The sequence below is a fragment of the Onychomys torridus genome, chromosome 12 (genome assembly GCF_903995425.1).
Source record: "Onychomys torridus chromosome 12, mOncTor1.1, whole genome shotgun sequence".
NCBI lineage: Eukaryota > Metazoa > Chordata > Mammalia > Rodentia > Cricetidae > Onychomys > Onychomys torridus.
The window spans coordinates 12,358,956-12,383,913 of NC_050454.1; the positions used below are offsets into that span (position 1 = coordinate 12,358,956).

The window sequence follows — 24,958 nt, forward strand, 5'->3', positions numbered from 1 at the left end:
AAATATTTGAGTAACCAGATTTTGTTTAAAGCATGAAGTAAATACTGTATGTTATTATTCTGTAACAAAATGATTTGTGTGTTGGGGATTAATCCTAGGGAATGATTTGTGGTTTTGGCTTCCAGAATCAAGTTGTATGCACATGATCTGTAATATTTTGTTACAGCTTCAGTTTAATTTAGTGGGGATTTTTGGTTGGTTGTTTTTTGTTTTGTTGTGTTGTGTTGGTTTCTGGTTGGTGGTTAGTTGGTTGATTAGCTTCTAAGAGTAGGCTCAAGCAAGCATTTTTTTGAGCACTGGAAGATCTCTTACTTTACAGCTGAGCTGCCAACTTCCAAAACTACTTTATAACTCAGCTCCCAAACTTCTCAAGGTGCTGTAGTTCTTTGTGTTTCTCTGAATGTCCATCCCATGTTTGTTCTTTTCCTTGGGAGTATCTGTCTCCCATTCTATACTCTCTTCTGTCTGCACTAACTTGGAGGGCTTTGATTCACCTCTCTTGGTTCACTTCTGTTCCCAAGCAACTAAAAGTAAAGAGTTTCTGTTGTTAATTTTTAACAGATTTTCAGCGTAAGTTTTTCATACTTTGACTATATTGAATATTATCATGATCTACATTTAGTAGGCTACTGTCTTAGTTTGGGTTTTTATTGTTGTGAAGAGACACCATGACTATGGTGACTCTTACAAGGAAAGGAAAACATTGAATTGAGGTGGCTTGCTTACAATTTCAGAGGTTGAGTCCATTATCATCATGGTGGGCAGCATGCTGGAGTGCAGGCAGACATGGTGCTGGCTACATCATGGCTTGCAGGCAACAGGAAGTCAATGGAGACACTGGAAGATACCCTGAGCATAGGAACCCTCAAAGCCTGCCCCCACAGTGACATACACAAGGCCATACTCACACCAACAAAGCCACGTGTTCTAATAGGAAACTCCCTATGAGATTATGGGGGCCAGTTACATTCAGACTACCACAGTACTATCTTGTATTTGGGAACATGCTCTACAATTCAGAAATAGTAAGTCTTTATTAATGCTTATGTTTCAGGCCCCAAACTTGACTGCTTGAATACTCGGTCAAGATCCATGGTAATGAGGTTAACAGGTTGGGCATAAACTTGTCTTGTGGCTTCCTGGAAATCTTATGTTTTCCCCAGTCTCCAGGAAACCAGATGTTGAGTAGTTTTCTTTAGTGGCTTCTTTTTTTTTTTTTCCCCCAGAGCTGAGGACTGAACCCAGGGCCTTGTGCTTACTAGGCAAGCACTCTACCACTGAGCTAAATCCCCAACCCTTGTCGTCTTCTATCTCCATCCTTTCCTCCTTCCTTTACCACTCTGTCAAGGAGGGGAGCGACCATAAGTGCCTTCTTGTCACTTTTGGACACTGCTTAATTTTGTTTTTTATTACATTGACTTTTTTGTTTTCTTTGAGGGGCAAACCTCAAAGGGCAGAGGGAGGATATGGAGGGATGGAGAGATGAATGGAATTGGGGTGCATGATGTGAAAGTCACAAAGAATCAATAAAAAGGTGGTTTTTTTTTAAAGGTGCCCCATAGAACTCTTGGGGCTGGATAATAGATATAGATGTATGTTCTTTAAGGAGTTTCATGGGTGTATATAGTTGCCAGATGTTTCCATCTTAATTAGTCATAGAGTTTTTTGTTTTGTTTCATTTTGTATTTTTGAAGCTATACTGTAGTTTAGTCTTTTAAAAATAAGTTATAGTGTGGTAAGGATAAATTGGTGGTATCATTAAACAAATTAGCTAGTTAGGAAAATAAAATTAGCTTAGGACCTGCACTTCACACCTTCTGTCAAAGTACATTGTCAGTTGGCATAGGGTTTGGTGGGAAAAACTCAGAGCATAACAGATAATTTTAAGTTGCCAGTGTGAGACCAGCTTATGTGGGTCACTGACACACAATGTTGCCAGAATATGTTAGGCCAGCAGCACAGCCAAGACCACTCCAGAGAGTTCAAGGCTCACCCTGGGTATGCTTAATATACATCAGTAACATTGATATGTAAATACTTACTAGTCTTCTGTGGGGAAATGCCATGAAAGCAAAAGAGAAAAATATTTAGGAGCAAGAGGAAAATGTGCAAAAAGATCTTCAAAACTGAACATGACCTAAAAACTCTTAAGACAAACATATAAGTACCTCATCAGATAAAATTCACAAGCACAAATAATAAGAATATAGACTTTAAAACAAAAGTGGTTACTAAGAAAATATATATTTGCTTACATACTTAAAATAATAGGTATTTGTTACATACATCGCTGTTCATAAATTTGGAAAAGATATTAACCAAAAATAAGAAAAATGAATGCTAGCTCTGAGCCAGCAAGAAAGAATAAATACTAGTCACTATTCAAAGGCTTGGATTGTAATTTTGTGATAGAGCTTGTACTTAGCACTCATAAAGCCGTGGATTTGACCCTAATACCAATATAATATATATATTTTATGGTATATGGATTATATGTGTGGAGCAAGAAAGAGAAATCAAAAGTCCAAGACTAGATAGTTTCACTGACAATCTTTCAAAAAATTAAGAAACTCCTGAAAATCAGAAGAATTGTAATATTTCCCCAACTCAGTCTGAGGCAGACAGATAGAACAAGAAAGCTACATTGTTCATGAATGTAGACATTTAAACCCTCAACAGAGTAATAGAGTGCATCTAGGAACATGGAGTCCTGCATTATAGCCAAGAGGACTTGATCCAGGGAATGTGTGGTTGGTTCTACAGAGTAGAACCGGTTAGAAACCATCCTGATAAAGTAGTATTATTAAAAGAAAAGAAATTCATAGGGGAGCTAGAGGAAAATGCTGGGGGAGGAGAGGATCCTAGAGCCAAGTGTATTGGCCAGTCCTATAATCTCAGACTTAGGAAGCTGAGGCAGGAGGAGTGACATGAATTTAAGGCCAGCCTGGGCAACATCATAGAGGGACCAGATTTCAAGAAACCCTAACAACAGAAAGATGGTTCTGCAACCCATTCCTTTCCTTTCACTTGTGGCCAGAGCTCAGCCTCACTCTCAGAGAGAGGGGGGGCAAAGGGTGTGGTGGGGAAATTCAGTAGGATTCTGCTCTCTGAAATCCTTCAAGGATATGCTTGACTTTCTCCTCTTGCTGATAAATATTGTTAGTGAATCAAATTGTTTAGAATAATCATGTGTTGTTTACTGTATAATGTATTTAAACAATAAAGGTACTGCAACTAACCTGTGCCTACTCACATAACAAACAGGCCATTGATTTCTAATCAAAGATTATGCTTTCTTACATTAGTATTTGATTTTACTTATAGGTAAACAGTGTTGACCTCAGAGCTGCAAGTCATGAGCAAGCAGCGGCCGCATTAAAAAATGCAGGCCAAGCTGTCACTATTGTCGCACAATATCGACCTGAAGGTAATCCAGTTCTTGTTGCCTGTTACTATTGCATGTTCTTAATTTTAAATTCTTCTCCTTGGTGTTTACCTTTTTTGCCTTTATTATTTTTGGAGACAGGCTTCCATATAGCCTTGTATGTCCTTGAACTCAGTGTGATTCTGAGGATAACCTTGAAATGATCCTTCTGCCACTACCTCCCAGATTCCAGAGTTAAGGTTGAATGCCACCATGCCTGCCAACTGAACTATGTCCCCAGCCCATAGTAATGTCTCATTTCTAATCTTAACTTTTTTATATTTTGTTTTCATTTGCTAATCCAACATTTGTCCAGTCTAAACCAATTCATTTTCTAAGTCAGAAGTGTTTTTTCATTAGGATAAGGGACACTTCATCTGCCAACTCTTTTGAGGTTGTACCAATATTTGGATTAATTTTCAAGTTTCTTTTTAATCTGACTTCCTATTTAACACATCTTAATAACACTTTTACTAACTCATTGATTTGTAAGATTAATAAAAACCATAAGTAAAAATAGTAATGCTGCTAAAGAAAATGAAGTTACTCAAGAGTTTTTTCTATTGAATTAGATTATACTTATTAATATAATATTTTCTAGTAGCATTTGTTTAAAATAGAAGAATGAAGTTTGAGTTATATTGTGTTTCTAGACAATAAAGCATCATGACATAATTTGGCTAGATTCCTAAGGGAAGAAAATAATAATGGAAAATTCGAGGTAATACCCTAGTAAACATGTATAAAACTCTAGTAGGCATCAGCATTACCAGTTCACTAGTAAAACCTCAGTGGAGTTGATCAGTTTGAACACCCAGAAGAATACATAGTAGCATACTTGTTGATGTTCGTGAACAATAGGATGAGGAAGGAAAAATGATATGGCTGAAGGAGCTAAATGAAATATTTTATAATTTAAACACTAAATGAAATATTCTATAATTTAAGCATCTAAAAGAAATACAATTACCAGCTATTACATTTACTCTTATTTTCCTGGTCCAGCAAAATTCAACTCAGAGTAATATGTACTTTAAAAGTAGCTCATCTGGGGGTTGGGGATCTAGCTCAGTGGTAGAGCGCTTGCCTAGCAAGCGCAAGGCCCTGGGTTCCATCCTCAGCTCCACATACACCAAAAAAAAAAAGAAAGAAAAGAAGAAGAAAAAGTAGCTCATCTGAGCATTCGTATGAAGGTGTTAATAAACAGTAGAAAGTAGCAGCAGAACTCTGCAACAGATGACAGATGACATGAAATTTAAACTCAGCTTCCATACAGTTTATGCATTCCGTCTGAAAGAAACTACTAAGTAGAAGTCTAAGGGCGGGGAGAGAGATTAAGGTAAGCTAACAAAACCCAGAGACACTGCAGCAATTCCTTGGAGAGTATAGGACAAAAGTAAACAAATAAGACAGAACTAGAGAAAAGCTAAAAATAGGCAGTGGCAGTGTTGTCAGAGGAAAACAAACGTGTCTATGCAAGCATGTGCATAGTTAGCGGTTGTACTTACATGTTTATGTGCGGTGTGTGTGTGACTAATAATAAAAGGAGGACGTCAGTTAGAGAAAGTGAAAGAATGTGGGAGGGAGGGGCTGCAGGGAGGAAAAGAAAGGGAGAGTGATATATTTTAATTTAATTTATTTAAAAATCCTTTAGAAAGTAAATGTTTGAAATTTCAATTCAATACATTCATAAGAACTTTCTGCTAGCCAGGCAGTAGTGGCGCACGCCTTTAATCCAGGCACTCGAGGCCAGCCTAGGCTACAGAGTGAGATCCAGGACAGGCGCAAAGCTACATAAAGAAACCCTGTCTCCAAAAGACAAAACTAAACTAAACTAAACAAAAGAGAACTTTTGTGCTAACAGGAAGGATTGTTATAGTGGAACAGAACACATATAGTCTTGATATTTTTTTTTTTTTTTTTTGATGGCCACTGGCTTTTACAAAACTGAGTCTAGCACATGCCCCATATTGAACAGGTGCACTTGCTGCTCATTGGGTTTCTCCAGAGTTACTGAATGTGCCCAGAATTTTCCTCTTTGTTCTCTTTTGTGGTATTTATACTTGTTTTATTTATTATTTTTTTGTGATTTCTGAGCTTCTCTTTAAATGATCTTTCAGATTGATCCTTTTTTCCTTTTGGGGGTTGTGGGGGTCTGGTGAAGATCAGTACTATTCTAGTCTTAATTTAAAAAGAAAATTTTGAAGCCAGGCAGTGGTAGCACACATCTTTAATAATCCCATCACTCCGGAGGTAGAGGGAAGCTACAGAGCAAGTTCCAAGACAGCCAGGGCCACACAGAGAGTTCCTGTCTCGAATAAGAACAAAAACAGAAAAAAGAGTTTTGAGTAAAAGAATTTTTTTAGATACTGGTATTTTTAGTATGTGATTCCTATTTCAGAGTGGTTTCCTTATAGATTGTTCTTGTATATGTTTATTATTTCCAAATTTTTCCTGAATACCAGATTTGTGGATCCTAAAATGGGGAGGGGGGTTTAAACATTATCTCTCCTCAAATAAGCATGTGCATGCTATTTAAATGTTTTCAAATAACTAATATGTCACATGAGATAAAATATGCTTTTCGTCCTTAGTCTAACATCTGTGTGACGCAGTCTGTTCTCTCCCGGTAGTGGCTCTGACAAAGAGTGTATGTGATTTCTAGAAGGGTACACATAACCAAGAAGGGAGACCAGATTCTCCCCAGATGAAACAGGGTAGCTAGAAGGTGGCGATGGGATGGCAGGTGGGGACGATGGAAACAAAAGCAGAGGACAGGAGTTTGGATGCGGTAGGTGAAATGTACAGTTTTAAAGTAACAGTGAGGAGTGTGTTGAAGAATGTTTGGGTCATAAAGACAAACAGTACAAAGAAATTATTAGTAATTATCCTAATTCCCCAATCTTAAATGTCTAATGTCTAAGACTGTTGCTGCTCTGTAGTAATTGGTTGCTTCTCAGGAAAGAACTCTCCAAACTCACTGTAAAATGTAATCTGCTCTTTTTGCAGAAAGTTTTATCTTTGTAAGATGCTGAATGCTTGAAACTGACCAAGGCTTCTTTCTCATAATCAGATTGTCAGAGTGAGAACTAGGAATGCCAGCTACATGAAATGTGAAGGCACACCGTTAAATGTTGGCGTTGTTAGAGTAAAGAATCACCAACCCACATGAAGGGAAGACCGCAGCTCAGAGCTAGCACAGCGCGGAAGTCATTTGCTTCCAGAGAAGTCACCTGTTCTTAGGGGATTTTACCAACTAACTGTGAAAGCAAAATTGTAGCTGGGCACAGTCGGGTGCCTCTGTAGTCCTAGGCACTGTGGAGGTAGAGAGAAGAGTCAGCAGTTCAAGACTGGCCTCTACATAGTGAGTTTGAGGCCTTTTCATCTACCTTGTCTCCAAAAAGAAAAACAGAAGCCTGGCATGGTGGCACAGGCCTTTAACCCCAGCACTTGGGAGGCAGAGGCAGTGGATCTCTATGAGTTCGAGGACAGCCTGGTCTACAGAGAGAGTTTCAGGGCACCAAGGCTACACAGAGAAACTGTCACAAGAAAATTTTTTTTTTAATTTTTAAAAAAAGATGGAAGGAAGGAAAATAAAAAACATTGGGATAAATGAAACTATAAAATTAAACAATGCTAAAATGTTTTCAAAACAGCAACGATAATAAAAGCCTAGGAGTAGCTGGAGTGACCGTGCCTGCTCTGGGAAAGTTGAGGAAATAGCAAGTTTGAGGTGAGCCCAGGCTACATGCTGTCTTTCAAAACAAAACAGGTAACAGGGAACTCAAGACAGGTGACATGCCTCAGTGAGGTCAAGCACTTATGTAAACCTGATTGTCCAGATTAAGTCCAGAACCCACAGCTAAAGGAGAGAGCCCAATCCTGAAAGTTGTCCTCTGACCTTCACACATGCCATGGCATATGCACTCGTAAAAGTAACAGATACAGTAATTTTTAAAATCAGAAGTATAGAATCAGTGAGACTCAGGAAATGCAAAAATGAGGTGGTGGTTTTAATGCTGATTGTCCCAGAACTTCTCTGCCCCTTTCTTACAAAGTAATTAGGAGAGCAAAACTTAAATTTATTAACAGAACTAGGTGGAACTTTCCATGAATCACAAAATAAAAACTGATATAAGCAAGCTTTGCACACTACTGAGCCCCTATGATATCACTGACTGTATAGGGCAAAGCAATAGGAAAAAGCTCCTACTGGGTGAGTAATAGCAAGTGAAGTAGGACGGCTTACTAGAAGCAGGGAGAGGTTTTGTGCAGTCTTCATACTGAGTACAATGAATTTGCAGTCAGCTGGGAAGGGCTGTAGCAGTTGGCCCATGACAGCCTGCTCTAGCTCACTTTCAATTCAAAAACCCCACACTTGTTTTGTTTGTTTGTTTGTTTGTTTGTTTGTTTGTTTGTTTTAAAAAAAACTACTGGGGATAAAATCCAAATTGGAATAGGAACTGGATAATTTGACCAAAGGAGAGAAAAGGCTCAAATTCATAGGGTAAATAGAAAATACAGTAGGAGAATCTCCACATACTAGATTAGATCTTTAAACACTTGGCAGAAACAGCAAACGAGGAAGCTGTAGTCTAGGATGAAGTTATTACAGAGCCTACCCAAAATTTTAGGGAAAGCCAAGCATTTAATCTCTGCATTATCTCTTTTGAGTTCAAGTCCAGCCTGGTCTACAGGAGACCCTATCTTTAAAAAAATAAAACACAAAAGGATTCTGGAAACTAATTTTAGATAAAAATAAACAGATCGAGACCGAGTCACGTAGAAACCTGCTTGAGAACTGAAAAGAAGAATCAGAATACTGTCTTCACAGGTGTATGCCAGAAGACACACCCTTGAACTTACTGACAGCTGATGTCACAGGAGTACTCAGAACAGAGTCGGGATATGCAGAGAACAGCCAACAACAGTGACTTCAGAGACTCAAAAACTCACTAAAATAGGAGAAGCTAAATTTAACCAGGACTAGTATTTCCTTAAGGAAGTAGTGAAACTGGGGAAATGTTTGTACATTGAAGCTCGGGAGCTTCCTCTTCCACATCTTGCTAAGTCTGGTCCTGACACCATTATCTAGAACAGGGCACATTTCGGGCTAGGAGGGTGAGAAGTGCTATTGTGGTCCACTGAGCATAACCCATGAGAAGGGCTTCCTGCCAGGTAACGTCCTGTTTGAGTAGGCGGCAGTCAGGAAAGTAGTGAATGCTGATGGAACAGACACTTGCTTTATACAGAAACATAATCAAGTGAATGCACATAGTAAGCTAGTATTCCCCATGGTTTTTATGAGTTAAATACAGAAAGGGAAAGGCTAAATATAAACTCTAATGTTGGGTTAGAATTAGAAAATTGGCTATGAATTCAATTTTCAGGTTAGGTAGATGTAAATACAAATATAGATCTAAACATTTTTATATGCATATATTATTATCCATATTCATTACCCCCAATACCACTGAGGGTCCAGACCCAGTCACACCCTAATAGCAATGAGCATGCACAGTCCCTAGGTCTTGCCTTCTAATGAGGAAGACTTCATTAAAAACTGAGGCTTTTTAGACAGATTCCTAACTCCCAGTCTCAGGCGGGGAAAATGCTGTGTTGTTTTTTGGTACTCTGTGCCAAAAAGTAAAAGACTTGAGCAATGATAGAAACATACTCAGAAAAGAAAAGAAAAACAAATCCAAAGTGGAACAAGACACACTCTCCAAATTAACAATTTCTGCTACAAATTAGTGACATAATACTAAGTATAACCTACTAAATGAATTAGGAAATCATGAGTCCTTACTTACTTACTTAATTACTTAGTTAATTGATTAATTAAAATCTTGATAGGCTAGTAAGATGGCTGAGCAGGTAAAGGCACTGTGACCAAGCCTGATGACCTGAGTTCAGTCCCAAATCCATACAACAGAAAGAGAGAACCAATTTCTACAAGTGATCTTTTGACAACCTGTGTCCATGTGAGGTCCATGGAATGTGCACACCTTTCCCCAACACACTAAATAGTTGTTTTGTTTGTTTTTCATGTAAAGAGTTAAAAGATGTACACAGTTTCAACAACTGACTTGGAATGGGGAATAACTCATTAGGTAGCCCTCCCTCATTAAGTGGTCCACGACAATAAAGTGATCAAACTTAATAACAAGACAGATGAAAATTTGGGTAGATTACAGGGGGCATCCAAGCTCCTCTGCTGTGATTTTGCTGCCAGAGTTGCTCAGCCTCAGTCTGTGTGGACACTCAGACAAGACAAAGTTAGAGACACTTTCAGAGTCTTAAAAAGACTACGGTAATGTTCTGACTGAGGCAGAGCTTTTGACCAGGTTCACAGTACCAGGGGACTTAATAGTTTTCAACATTATAGTATGGTTTAAAATAGACACCTTCAAAAAAAGAATTTAATTTTTTTTTATTTTTATGAGTGTTACTTCTGATACCTTTCTTATTTTGACATTTTGACAAACTTTTAAAACAGACATTTAAAAACTATAAACTAGTTTAGTTTAGTTCTATTATCTGGCCTGGGTATATTTTCCATTGTTATTAAATTTGCATAAATTCTGTATTTGAGAGTTTTTCTCTGACAAGGAAAATTGCAGCAGTCAAAGCATCTGACATTAATTATTGTAGATTTCTGTTTTTATTTGAGAACTGGAATAAATCCTTTTTAAATTTTACAACTAAATTAAAAGATAATTAAAATTGCCATAGTGTTATTGGATTCATGGAGTTTTCTTTTTTCTTTTTGGGTTTTTGGTTTTTGGGGGTTTTTTGGTTTTTTGTTTGAGACAAGGTTTCTCTGTGTAGTTTTGCTGCCTGTCCTGGATCTTGCTCTGTAGACCAGGCTGGCCTCCAACTCACAGAGATCTGCCTGGCTCTGCCTCCCGAGTGCTGGAATTAAAGATGTGCATCACCATTGCCCGGCTCATGGAATTTTCTTTCAGTGGATCAAATGTGACTTGAACAAAGATATCCTCCACTAGTCACTTTTAATTTCTGGTACAGTTAGAAGCTTATTGCTATTTTAAATTTGTAATGATCTAACTAATTTTAGAGTTTTTAGGTCATTAGATCAGGGGGTTTTTGGGGGGTGTTTTTTGTTTGTTTTTTAAGACAGGTTTCTCTGTATAACAGTCCTGGCTGTCCTGGAACTCGCTCTGTAGACCAGGCTGGCCTTGAACTCACTGAGATCCACCTGCCTCTGCCTCCCAAGTGCTAAGATTAAAGGTGTGCGCCACCACTGCCCGCTATTAGGTCAGTTTTAAGACACCTTACATAGTTTACATTTACCTTTAAGAAACTTGTTTTTAGGAATATTTGGTTTATATCTTCTTTCCCGTCAGAGTACAGCCGTTTTGAAGCTAAAATACACGACTTACGGGAGCAGCTGATGAGCAGTAGCATTAGTTCTGGGTCCGGCTCTCTTCGAACTAGCCAGAAGCGGTCCCTCTATGTCAGGTGAGTCTGTCTTACAATTGGGAGGAGCATCACTTAATCAGTTAGGTATACGGATTCTTTTAGGTTTTTACTGTGACTGACTTAAATTTACTATAGAAAAATCTAGTGCAAATCAATAAAAACATTTTCTTCAGTGATTTTCTGAATTGTATCTTTCAAGAGTTAGGATATTATAATTTTAATAATTTAAATTATGTGACCCTTTGAATTAATAATGGTGTAAAGAAAAGCAAAATAAATGTGTACTAAAAAAAGAAAAATTTTGGTTGATGTTTTAGTAATGACTACATAAGCTTGGTTGGGTCTCTTTTACCTGCATATATACTCTTAAACATAAAATAACAATGTAATGCTATAAAAGACTACATAAAACTCTAAAACTGGTTAGATCATTAGCACATGTATTATAAAAGGAAAAGGTGGAGAACACAGTAGGCACTGCATCCCACAATGTCCAAAACTGACCACTTTTTAAAGAACAATTAACTCTAAACCAAAAATACAAAAAAAAAAAAAAAAAAAAAAAGTAAAGTGTTGGTTGACATGGAAAGATTGTCCCTTAGTTTTCAGTTTTTAACTTATGACAGAAGAAGTCATGTTTTGTATTTCAGTCTCCTTGCCACAGTTCTCCGTAGTTCTCTTGGCTGGGTGCTGAAAGCACTAGGGATCACAGCTCACTTTTGTCCCTGGGGCTGAGAGTCAGACTCCTGGCCTTGTGCTTGCTGGACAAGCACACTGCAGTCCAGCCTTTCCCTCTTCTTTTAAGAGAGATTATTTGGACTTAAGAATCAATATGTTTAAATATTGTGTGTTAATTAGTTAAATGGTAACAAATACTATTTTCTTTTTAACAAATTTTGAAAGACTTAATATTGTGCGTGTCAGATTAAATTAATAAAGTATTTTAATTCTACTTTGGCAAACAAGCGGAGGAAGTAGTTAGCTGGCAGAATCAAAACTATATTGGTGTAGTCTTATATACATCTATATCTATGGTAATCTATGGATGCGAGTTTGTTTTTCTAAACCTAATCAAAGTAGACAATAAATAATGTTTGCATTGTATTTTTTTAGAATAGCTATATTTCTTTTCATTTAAGAATCCGATATAATTTGTTATTGGATTATAGTGAAAGAAATTTTAGGTGCTGGATTTTTTATTTTTATTCTCTATTGTGAGATCAGTGTCAGTATATTGCCAAGGTTCACCCTGAACTCCTCCACTCAAGCAATCTTCCTGCCTCAACTTCATGGCTAGCTGAGACTACAGGTGTAGGCCAGTGTACCCAGAGATTTGTTAAATTTCTCTTACACACTTTACAAAATGTGATGTAATCCTCTGAACAATTCTACAATGCGTCATTATTAGTCCCGTTTACTAGGAAAGAAAGAGCAGAGTGAAACGAAATAACCTGTCAAAGAAAAACAAAGTACAGCCAAGCCCCAGGAAGTGTTGGGCCCAGCACTGAAACCACCCCACGCTAAAGCATCTGTGTCCCCACCACCCAATAGCAACAGTGCTCATGAGTCACGTGTGTCAGTTTCCATTTCCTAGAAGTCACAGGGAAATAAAGAAGCTAGACTTTCCGCACTTAGGAGGCTGAGGCAAGAACAGTATGGAGTTCTGGGCCCATCTGGGCTATACAGCAATTCCCTGTATCAAATAAATAAGCATCCAGTCTGTCCTAAAACACTGAAAGCAATGAATAGTATACTTAAGACTGTTCCCATTACAGAATGATTGTTGTGATTCCTATTTGGTCTTACTGTCTTATATATAATGTGAAATAAGTCTAAACATTTTGTCTATACAAATACTCTACTAATAATTTGTATAAATTATATATACTTCTGGAATTCCATGTATTTTTCTAAATTGATTAATACCCACACTATAGCAAATCATTATGAACTTTTTTCTTCTGAATCTAGAGCCCTTTTTGATTACGACAAGACTAAAGATAGTGGCCTGCCCAGTCAAGGATTGAACTTCAAATTTGGAGATATTCTCCACGTCATCAACGCTTCTGATGATGAGTGGTGGCAAGCCAGGCAGGTCACGGCAGACGGTGAGAGGGATGAAGTCGGAGTGATTCCTAGCAAACGCAGGTAAACGGTTCTCTTACACCTTCAGAAGTCACTGTTTCTGCTGCCTTTCTTCACTCTGCTGTACGGATATAGCTGGAGCACATTGTGCTTAGTGAAAGTTAGTCTGATACAGAAAGTCAGACACTGTTTCACTTTACGTGACATTCGAAATAGTCTGGACAGTACACTAGAGGCTACAAGAGTGGGTGGAAGAGGAGTGGGAGGCTGTTGGTCAACGGATAATGTAATTTCAGTTGTAAAATAAATTCCAGAATGCTACTGTGTGGTATGATGAGCCTGTAGGTAACAAGACTGTATTGGGAATTTGAAATTTGTTAAGAAAGTAGAGCCTAAATATTTTCACCACCCAAAGAATGTTTTAAAAATAACTATGTGAACAGGGCCATGGTGGTACATACCTTTAATACCAGCACTTGGGAGGCAGAGGCAGACAGACCTTTGTGAGTTCAAGGCCAGCCTGGGCTACAGAGCAAGTTCCAGGACAGCCGTGGCCATTACCAGAGAAATCCTGTCTTTTTTGCCAGAGCTGAGGCCCAAACCAAGGGCCTTATGCTTACTAGGCAAGCACTCTACCACTGAGCTAAATCCTCAACCCCTGAAATCTAATACCATGATTTATAGCAATTGTTTTTACCTATGAATATCAAAACTATACATAACAAATCCAGTTATAGGTTTTATGTGTGAGGGAGGGCTTGCATGTACCAGGCCCACGGGTGGCAGCAGTCAGGCCTCATCTTCCACTTTGTCTGCAGCAGGATCTCTTGTCACCACTGCAGACACCAGGCTGGCTGCTCATCTCCGCTTTCAGACATCCTCCTGTCTCCACATGCCATCACCGTAGGAGTTGTACTACCATTTCCTGTTTTGTGTTGAATCTGAGACTCTGAGCTGTGCACTAAACATTCTACACACTGGGCCATCTCCCAACCTTGATTTTTGAGCCATGGTCTTGCTATGTATCGTGGGCTGACCTTGAATTCTCAGTGCTCCTATCTGAGCCCCCAAGTGCCAGGATGCAGATGTGCATTGCTATACTTGAAATATACACAATTTAAAAATTTGGAACCCTAAGATTATTGAACTAATAAGTTGAGAAAGCTAATTAATAACTATCTTTCCTTAAATAGTGATTTTATGTATGCTTTGTTTTCCATGGTGTGATTCATAGCTATTTAAATCTATCACATTTAAATGTAATCAGCGGGGGTCCTGCCAAGGTAGCACACACTTTTAATCCCAACACTCAGAGGCAGATCTCAGTCAAGGACAGTCAAGGTTACATAGTGAGACTGTCTCAAACAAACAAAATAGTCGCCAGTGATATAACTACAAAATATTCTGTCACCAGACTATCTTTGAGGGGACTGAAGAGATGGTTCAGCAGTTAAGAGCACTGATTGCTCTTCCAGGGGACCAAGGTTTGATTACCTAGCATGCATGAGGCCTGAGTTCAATCCCCAGTACCACAAAAGAAGAAATAATTTGTCAAATGCTTCATTCCCTTTTTATTTTGGTTATCTAGATTTACTTTTAAGATAGCCAGCAAATGTGGTATTAATGCTTATTATAGTCAATTCATTTAGGATCAAGGTTATTGATGAGTTGGATTTATACTTCTTTTAACTGAAAAATGCACTGTATCATGTCTGTTTCTCATATATAACACAAACAGATAGAACTACTTTATTTTATTTGCAGTATTAAGAATTGAGCCCACCCCCACCCCCACCCCGCTTTGTGCATGCTACACAAGCATTCTTCCACTGAACTACACCTTAAGCCCAAGAGCAATATTAAAGTATTGCCAAGATAATTACTGATTGGGGGTGGGGTGGGAGCTGGTTATAACTGTTGTTAGCTAGATCTGTATGCTTAGCAAGATCCATCTGTTGTATAATCGTAGGTTTCACGGAAATCTTACTTTAGGAGTGTAGCTTTTGACGTTCCTCTTCCTAGATGAGAATATGGTGTGTTTCAATCCAGAAATGCTTCTCTGCCTTCTTGACTCGATAGAAACCTCACATCTTAAAGAGCAAAGTTACAGCTCCTAAAAATTGTCCTATCCTCTGGAGTCTCCTATCCTACAAAGGCTTCACGTGTGCCCTCCTCCACTGAGAAGCATACTGACTTGGGTGGAAAGAAAGAAGGAACACAGATTCACCTGAGGTGTCCACTCATCTCCTGGTTCATAAATAGTATTAGAAGATTATTTTTTCTACCGTGAAATACAGTAGGAAGGCACAACAAATTGGCTTTTTTTTTTTTTTTTTAATAAAGATAAAGTAGTTCTTTGTTTTTACACACTTTGAAGAAGCTTTCACTAAACATTCTTCCCAGTGGAAAACAGATCATAAGAAGCAGCCTCCAGATGCTCTGCTCAGGGCCTGGGTTTCCCCTTGCCCAAGTGGTGAGGGGGAGGGGTGCTTCCCCCTCTAGTTAGCCTCTCCTGCTGATGTCACCCATACCTTTGATTATATTGTGCCAATAAGAAATATTCATCAAAATCTTACATATTTTTAATAATTTATTTTTCTGTTATGTGCATTGGTGGTTGCTTGCACGTATGTCTGTGTGAGGGTATCAGATCCCTGGAACTGGAGTGACAGACAGCTGTGAGCTGCCCTGTGAGTGCTGAGAATTGAACCCGGGTCCTCTGGAAGAGCAGCCAGTGCTCTTAACTCTTGAGCATCTCTCCAGCCCCTAAAATCTTCTGTATTGACATTGCACTGTCAATGAGCCCAGAGACCACCAATCCTGTTCTTTTTCTAAAGCGTGGCACCAAGAGGGGATCTTGGAAAGTTGTTCAGCACTTCTGATTGCTGGGTAGCAATCTAGGCATTATAATGCCCCATCCTTTTCTGCATATCAAAGAAAGGCATGGCATCCCTCCACAGTGCCCTTGACAGCTTGGACACAGTTGACCACCACAGGCTTCAGAAGACACAGACACCTTCATTTTTTTCTTGAATGTTTTTAATATTTATGTTTTCTTAAATAGAACTATCTTCTATCCAAAAATCTAATACTATTAAGAGTTACAGTTCTGAAGTTCTTTTTATTTCAGGAATAGCATTCGTAAATACTGTTTATTTACTAAATCAAACAGTAGTTAGAAAAGTCCATTTTTGATGGTAAATGTTTAGTCAATAAATTCTAGTTTAGTGGTACACTAAATACTCCAAGTGTTCTTCTGGAATGCTAAAGAACATGAAGCTTTCATCTGTGAGTACTAAGGTCTTCCTGTACTCACAATCGGACATTAGCTAGATGGTTTTCATAGGCTGTTCTGCTAGGTTTTCCTGAAGTATGCTGTTGTAATTAAAAGCTGAAAACTAAAGTTTTATTAAAAGTTTTATATACATGAAACCAGATTTGTGTGATTCATGTTGATGTCACTGTCTAAATGAGGTTTGGGTTATTTCCTTGCGTGTTTGAATAAGTGACCCTTTTGTTGTTATATCTCTGAGTGTCAGGACACTAGCCCATCCTGGCTGGAACTTACTGTGGAACACAGTCTGACCTCAAGCTCATAATGAGCCTCCATGCACAGTGTATGTGCTCCTTTAACAAGGTTCCAAATTTAATATTTTAAAGCCCTTCCGGCACCTCTTAGCCTGTTCCCAGAGTTCCCTTCATCTTCAAAGACGCAATGAAGGTTGCCTCCTCTTCTCCTTCCAAAATACTTTTCAGCTCTGACGTTTTATATTGTATCTATTACATATATATTATTGTAATTAAGCTTAATTTTTTTCTACGTGTATTTTACATTTCAGAGCTTCAGAACAATACAGAATTTTTCAAGAATAATACAGTGTATGTCCAAATTTTTTAATTTTGCTCCATTTGCTTTCTCTCGAGCTTTATTTTCATCATGTATGTGCTATGCTATGCTAGTATTTAAAGGGGAAAGAAGGAGACCTGGGAAAATGACTGATATCTGGCGGTGTGTTCAGTGTAGTTATGAACTGAGTGCATGGGAGTGTACACGCTATACTGTAGTTGGTGCTTCATAAGAGGTATCTGACTTCATAGTAAAACGATGTGTCATTTATGGGCAAGTCTAATGAATTTTAGATTATAGGTGATGTCAAGCAAGGCTCTTCATTGTATTGGACTTTAATAACATCTAGGGACTGGTGACATGGCTTGGTCTGTAAAGTGTCGCACAAGTGTAAGGACAAGTTAATCCCGACACCCACACAAATGTCAGGTGCAGGACGGTGCACACCAGGAATTCCAGTGCTGGAGGAGACAAAGACAGGACAGTCCTGGAGTGTGCCAGTGAGCCAGGCTACCCTAATTGGTGAACTGTAGGTTCAGTGAGAAACCCTGCCTCAAAAAAGTAGGTAGGGGGCTGAAGAGATGGCTCGCAGAGTTCAAAGCATGTGTCATCACCTCTTGCAGAGAATCCAACTTTGGTTCCCAACATCCAAGTCATAATGTATGCTTATGACCTAAGTTCAAGGATCCAACTCTTGTGTCTTTCCTGAGTACCCACACATTATATCTAAACATACATACATACAACTAAATATTTTTAATGGTAGAGAGCATGTAAGGAAGATCTCTAATGGTGACCTTTGTCTTCCATGCATACATGTGTACATGCATGTACACTCACAAACATGTCCGAACACAAATTTTTTTTAAGAGAAAACTATTCTAACCAGGAATAGTAATGTAGACTATAAACCCCAGCTACTCAGAAGGTAAGACAAGGTTCTGAATTCACATCAAGCTTGAATAACATAGTGAAAGTCCAACTTAAAAACGGGGAAAACTAGGAATCAAGGGTCAGTGCTAGAAAATATGTCTGAGACATGTGAAGTGTAGGATTCGGTCTCCAGCAACAAAGTCAGTGACCTTGTGTGCTTTGACAGAGTGGAGAAGAAAGAACGAGCCCGGTTAAAAACAGTCAAGTTCAATTCTAAAGCAAGAGGAGACAAAGGGGTGAGTATATGAAATCTCTTATTTCTGGAAATTCTTAAGACTGTAGACCTTTCCATAACTTATTGCAGCTCTGTTGTTACAATGAGAAGACTTGCTGTCCAAATTAACTGTGAGCAGCTCTTGGCACAGGTTAGAATAGTCGTAGTCATTAATTATAAAGTAGCTATTCTGCAGACCTTTTCAAATTACATCATTTGATAGACTCCTAGTAACTTTTGATCAGTATTATTTTTATAAATGATATGGACTCAGTTGTTTGAGACTTTTTTAGTTGAGTTGATGATGCACATTTCTAATACAAGGTGTAGAGAGTAGCAGATAAGCAGCAGACATACATGTGTTTCAGGTATTATAGGACAGCTAGTTTAATGATTCTTCTATACTATTAACTCCCATTAAATATTATTACCTGCTGAGCATAGTGGCATACACCTTAATCCCAACAGTCAGGAGGCAGAGGCAGGTGATTTCTGTGAGTTTGAAGCCAGCCTGCTCTACATAGTGAATTTCAGGCCATCCATTGATACACAGTAAAACCTTGTCTTTAAAGGGTGGTGGGCAGGTATTTAATTGAACTAAGTCACAGTGTAAGTCCACAAATTACAGGTGAAGTCATGTTCTTGGCTCTGTATCCCCTTCATCCCATAATGAATTTCTTACTAGAATCCATGGTTTTTGATGTTAGGATTAACATGAAGCTATATTTGGAGGGAATAAAGAAAACCAAGTTGTATAAAGATGGTGAAAATACATCCAGTTTCTTGCATACTTTTACTTTTAAGTCTGCTGAATGTGAAAATATAAGAAGCTGATAAATGAGAAGATAATACAGGGTTCAGTTATACTGTGTACGGAGTTTCTAATTACCCATAACCCCTGCAATGCAATGTTCCTAAGAAAGCTGAAGAAAGAACTTTTACATATGCTGTACTGAAATGCTTTTCATAATATTTGTGTCTTCAGTTTCTTTAATCTGAAGCAAAATTTTATAAGCTTTTCATTATACTTGAAATAAATGTAAAAGCTAAGTCAGCAAATAGATTTACTCTCTGTACACCTTCATCACTGTACATCACATCTCACTAAGCACCCAGTGCTTAACACATCAATATTATAAATAAGTTAATCTGAATAAATTACATAATTCAGTTTTTGAAAGTGAAAATTTCTGTAAAATTAACTTGTAGCTCCATACAAAAGCACAATTATACCTTTTTTAACCTGAAGTAATATATAAATTAGAAAATTTTATTGGAAGAAAAATCCCAAGTAAATACTCAGGATATTAAATAACTCAGTGTTTTCTGTACTTATTTTATGTGTGTATTTAAATAAGTCAGTGCAGTAAACCATCAATGAATTGAAAAAGAGGTTGCATGTTTTAACTTTCCTTTCATTCTGTAAAAAGTTAACTTAATTAACGACATTTAAATCTTAGTCTTGTTTGTTGACTGTAACCAACTTTGTACACAGCCACTGTGTTCTAACACAGCATCAGAATTTTGCATGGTACTGAGTGGGGTAAAAATACGCTTGCCATTGATGCAGAACTGCATTTCTTTCTGTGGTGTTTTCTATCCCTCCTCTTCCTCCTTACATAGTGAGCTGCAGACTTTTTTTTTTGCAAACTTTTCACATTTCAGTTCCTCATTAACATTTTTAACACTCATTTAGCTATTTTTAAATGCTACATATGGAAATTATGTATCTATGTTTAATATATGTATCAGGAGTTTGTGGCATTGTATCTTTATGTTTATTACACTCTTATAACATGACATTAATGATATTAAGAAATTACAGATAATTTTTATTGAAAGTACAGAAAAACTGAAGGTAACATGTCTCTTCAGTTTTGTATTTTCCATAAACTTTTTTTACTTGTTTACTTATGCTACTTTTATTTGCACTTTTAATAAATTCTTCACCTGGATGATTATTAAATTAGTATAATTAACACATTTCTTAACTAACACACATTTCTTCCTGGCCTGTATTATGATGTCCTTGTGATATCTCATTTTCTGCAAAGATAACAGAAATCAAAACATTTTTAAACTTCATGTTTCTTTTGGTTGTGTGCTAGGAAACTGACTCTGACCATTATATATGCAGTAAACAGGGTAAATAACCTTTTTTATCATCCTTTTTTTTCCAAAAACCATAAATTTGTCAGTGACTATTATACAAAAAAGATTGCCATTTTTAATCACATATGCTACTTGACGGTTTTTGAACTAGCTGCCAACCCAGATCTCCCAAAACCCTACTCCTTAACAACAGCATCTTAGCTTCTGCTAAGAGTGCTCTTCTTTCTAGTTCCTCAGAACCTTCCACTTTGAAGATAACTTGCTTGGTTTATGAATTTACTTATTAATTTATAATGATTCTTTTCAAAGTAAAACTTGAGTTATAGAATTAGAGCTAAAGATTCCTTCCTTAATTGTTCACACCACATGTTTATAAACAAGGACATGCAATACAGATTGGTGTCAATATGCTGCAGAAGAATGTGCAGTAATGGCCCCACATGTAAAGATGCATTTCAAGACTCCAGTGGATAGGTGGAGCCAAAGCCCAAATATACTGGGTTTCTCTTGTAGACACATATCTATGACGAGTATAATTTATAAATTAGGCACAATATGAGATTGATAATATCAATAATTATAGCACTAAAATAGAATTGCTATTATTGCCTTGATACATTAAGTAAAATGGTGTTTACTTGAACAGAAACACATTGATTCCAAGAAGTCAATCTGATAGCAAGATGGCTACCAAATCACTCATGAGTCAGTCGAATATACAGTAGATGCACTAGACAGAATGACTGACAATTCACATCCAGGGTAGGTTGGAGCAGGATAGCGTAAGATTTCATCATGATACTCATCAAGATGCAATTTAAAACTTGGGGATTGTTCATTTCTGAAGCAGTCCACTTAATATTTTCAAACCAAGTTGATCATGGGTAACTGAAGCCCTGGGAAGTAGGTTGCCGATGGTATAGGGCTGCTACATGTAGCATTTTATGACACAGATCAACTTGGAAAATCAAAACAAGATTTCTCTCTTTGGGCTAGTGGTGTAGCTTAGTGGTAAAACACTTGCCTAGCATGTATAAGAAGGCCCTGGATTCAATTCCTAGCACTGCCTACCCTCATCACCCCCCCCCAAAAAAAAACTCTTCATATCATCCCCACACCAGATAATTCATTTAATGTCATTGGTAGGTAAGGTCATTTCTACTTAGAAAGCCCGTAACAGAAGACTTGCACAGGGGGCACTTCCTCTTTACCAAACATCCTTCATGCTTCAGTCTCAATTAGTGACTGCACAAATGTTCTTCCATTTGTATGTCACAGAGTTCACGCTTACTTAACCTTTTTCTTTCCAAAAGAAGGGGAGTTTTTTTGGTTAGGAACATCCTCACAATTATTTAGGTTCGCTTTGTTAATAGTGGCCATTGTGTTAATTCATTGTCGCCACAAGTAAAGGCACAAAAGAAAAAGCGTAATCAGGACAAAGTAAAGTCAAGATTGCTACTTAATACATGACAGATAATTGAGCAACAATATAACATTAAAAATAACTTGGTACCTGGGAATTTTCCTAGAAAAATACATATTCGTATAAATTTTAGCTTGGTTTATACTATAATAGTAATCTGATTAACTCTTTACTTTTTTGTCAAGTAGCATTTATTATTTAAGATAAAACTGAATGTGCTCTAAAATTCTAATATTTATCACTTATGAAATATTAGAATTATAGGACCTTATACAAAATCAGCAATTCATTTTTGATGTGATCAGTGTAAAATTGATGCAGACTGCACACTGTGGTCACAGGAGTCAGCTTCCATAGCTGCTAGGCTGGGCCTTTGTGCACACAGAAGTAGACACCCCCTTTGTTTTGCCCTCCTTCTCTTCTTCAGCAGTCATTCAATGACAAGCGTAAAAAGAACCTCTTTTCCCGAAAATTTCCCTTCTACAAGAACAAGGACCAGAGTGAGCAGGAAACCAGTGATGCTGACCGTAAGTATGTGGATCCATTGGTCAACTGAAAATAGAATGTAGAGGGACCTACTGCCCTGCAGTTGGTTGTTACCATGGAGACAGTTTCAAGAGCTGCAACAGGTGACTGTCTTAACCAGGAGAAATTTAATACACATAAATTAATCTGTATGCCAGTCTTAACTTTTCTGGCACCCAGGAATTTTGAACAGTATTTTAAGTTATCTGTTTATAATTTACATATAAAAATAAATATAATTCTTTGAAGTAAGGGTTCATATAAAAAGCACTTGACACATTCAAAGAGTATTTCTGAGGGGACAAAATGTAGGTATAGTACTACGAGTTTCTGATACTAGATCATCTGGAATCAAGCTCCAGTTTTCGTTCTTTTTGTAAATAACATTTAGTTGGTAGCTCATTCTAAACTTTGAAAAATGTACAAGCAGTCTTCTTAAGATGTGTGCACCTGTAATGGTCTTGGAACTGTCTCTCACTGTAGCACCAATTCTATGCATCACTGACAACTCTTCTCTTTGATTGTCTTTTTATTGCTTGCTCTCTGGGGACTACTCTCTACAGGAGATCCCTGACGACATGGGATCAAAAGGCCTGAGTAAGTGATCGAAACACTCCCAAGTTATTTTTTAACCTCCTACCTTATTCGGGTAATTTTGAGATTCACAATAGTGCCTTTCTGGCATGAGGAGGTATGTGCTTTAGATGGCTTTTAGACTTTCCATGTTTGTAACATGCTTGGGATTTTTATTTCTATAATACAATTTTTGTTTCTTGTGTTCCTTTTTTAAGATACCACTTGAAAAACTCAGTTACATTTTGAGTTTCATAATTTTTCTAGTAGTTACTTTTGCTAGAAAATTTTTAATTATAGACTTTTTTTGAATTTTTTAAATAATACCACCTGCCCATATCAATAGAACATTGACATGTACACCTTTGGAGTTTTGTGTCTCCCTTTTTAAAACAAGTTTAAATCACTACAGTTACATGTTAGAAACCCCTTGCTTTAATGTGAAAGGATAAAATAGACATCAAGTTCAAGCAGCAGTCTAGGGGAAAATTAAGTAGCCTTTTTTCTTAAGACTGTAAGAAGCGATATAGAGTATACTATAATTAGTGCTCCTCTCTTAACTGGGTTATTTACTTTGATTTGCTGCTGTTGTTGTTGTTGTTGTTATTGCTGCTGGTGGTGCTGCTCTTAACTTTCTATCTACTAATTAGTTATATAAAGATTAGCAGATCTGATATGTAGAAGGAATCTAATAAATATTTGAATAAGAGCCAAGCATGTGACGACATGTGCCTGTAATCCCATCACTGACATTGAGTGTGAACCCATCACTGATGTTGAGTGTGGTCCCATCACTGACGTTGAGTGTGGTCCCATCACTGATGTTGAGTGTGGTCCCATTGCTGGCATTGAGTGTGGTCCCATCACTGATGTTGAGTGTGGTCCCATCACTGACGTTGAGTGTGGTCCCATCACTGATGTTGAGTGTGGTCCCATTGCTGGCATTGAGTGTGGTCCCATCACTGGTCTACAGAGTTACTGTTTTAAATTGGCTATTTTCAAATCACTGAAGTATGAAAAGTCACCTAATATTACTAAGTTAAAATTTAGGTGATCATGACTCATAGAAATAATCATTCAAGCTAATTTTTTTGTTAAATTGTTCATTTCATTAGAATTATTAGGCATTTTGAAAACTTGTAGTTTTATTGATAATTAACTAGTTAGCCTTCTAAGAACTACATCATTAAATATTAAATGTTACAGTTTTAATGATGGATTTTTACATTTTAATGATTTCCTTTTTCTTAGATCTTAATGACGTAGGTTTGCATTAGGCAGAAGAGAGTGTACTTTATGTATAAAGTACTGCTGCTAGGCATGCTTAACTCAGCACTCCTCGCTCCAGATGTGCTGTGTTCTTTTTATGTTTGCTGATGTTTTCTTAGTTGGGTGAGTAGGGAGATGGAGAGGGTCTGAGAGGAGTTAAGGTGGGAACATGAGCAAAACATTTTTAAATGGAAAAGTGTTCATTAAAAATATAATTTGGTGGCACCACAGATTTTCTAGCACTATTGGCAGCTTCTGTACATTTTGGAGAAATTGTCAATTAGTAACTGGAAAATGTCTCCCCAGATTACTGATGCTCTGGGATTTATTTTGTGGTTTGTATATTTTAGAGGTTATATGCGTCAACTTGGAATTTTTTAATCTCCTTAAAGTACCAGAGGCCTATGAAGACACTAATTAAAAAGAACTAAGTGGGGAACTAGGCTCCCACTGATGCTGCTGTAGATGATTATGGCTCCTACATTTTACACTTTTATGTATGCTTATGTCTCTCTCTAATTGGGAATTGAAACTTCCTTAAGAAAAAAATTATGAAAAATAACTGATTGTCAGGCAGTGTCATTTGGAGAAAGATTTGATTATTCTAAGTGTCTGCTTCATTTCATAGGATTTGAAAGAATTTATTAAGTTGGCAACCTAAAGTTCAAGGTTTTATTCAGAAAATATTGAAGGAGACAAAAAAAATACCAGTAGAATTCTAAAACTGGGTATGAAGGAGGTTATCATGTAAAACAAACACATAAAGCATTACAGGCTGCTCATTCTAGAGAAAATACTGGAAGAGAGGGTAGGTACATCATGGTATTACTTATGACTTCATTAACCTGTATGCTGAAGTTCAAAACTCACTAAGACTAAAGGAGATATAACTCAATGGGCAGTAGATGGGGTACTCTGAAGTGAAATCATAACACAGTTTCAGAAAGGAATTCACCTGTCTAAGATGTTCTCATTTTCTATTTCCTTTCTGTCTTTACAATTTTCAATTGTATAAAGCGCCTTGGCTGGCCACATGGGTTTCTTAGGTCTGTCTGCTTTCCTCTTGTTCTAAAAGCTGATGTGAGCATTTGTGCCCAGCTCTCAAGGGCC

At 37.5% G+C, this 24,958-nt stretch overlaps 1 protein-coding gene across 23 annotated transcripts in view; it reads left to right on the forward strand.

Annotated features, from left to right (window-relative positions):
* Dlg1 (discs large MAGUK scaffold protein 1) overlaps positions 1-24,958 on the forward strand; it is a 206,747-nt gene that overhangs the window by 157,215 nt on the left and 24,574 nt on the right. For 11 of the 23 annotated variants that reach the window (XM_036203745.1, XM_036203746.1, XM_036203738.1 and 8 more), the window contains 5 exons: positions 3,325-3,427; positions 10,792-10,906; positions 12,839-13,015; positions 17,899-17,968; positions 22,570-22,603. In XM_036203745.1, the coding sequence (XP_036059638.1) occupies positions 3,325-3,427; positions 10,792-10,906; positions 12,839-13,015; positions 17,899-17,968; positions 22,570-22,603 (499 nt within the window). Of the gene's footprint in view, positions 1-3,324; positions 3,428-10,791; positions 10,907-12,838; positions 13,016-17,898; positions 17,969-21,908; positions 22,009-22,569; positions 22,604-24,958 lie in introns of all 23 variants that reach the window. The other 12 variants (XM_036203736.1, XM_036203732.1, XM_036203735.1 and 9 more) reach the window with 2 other exon arrangements.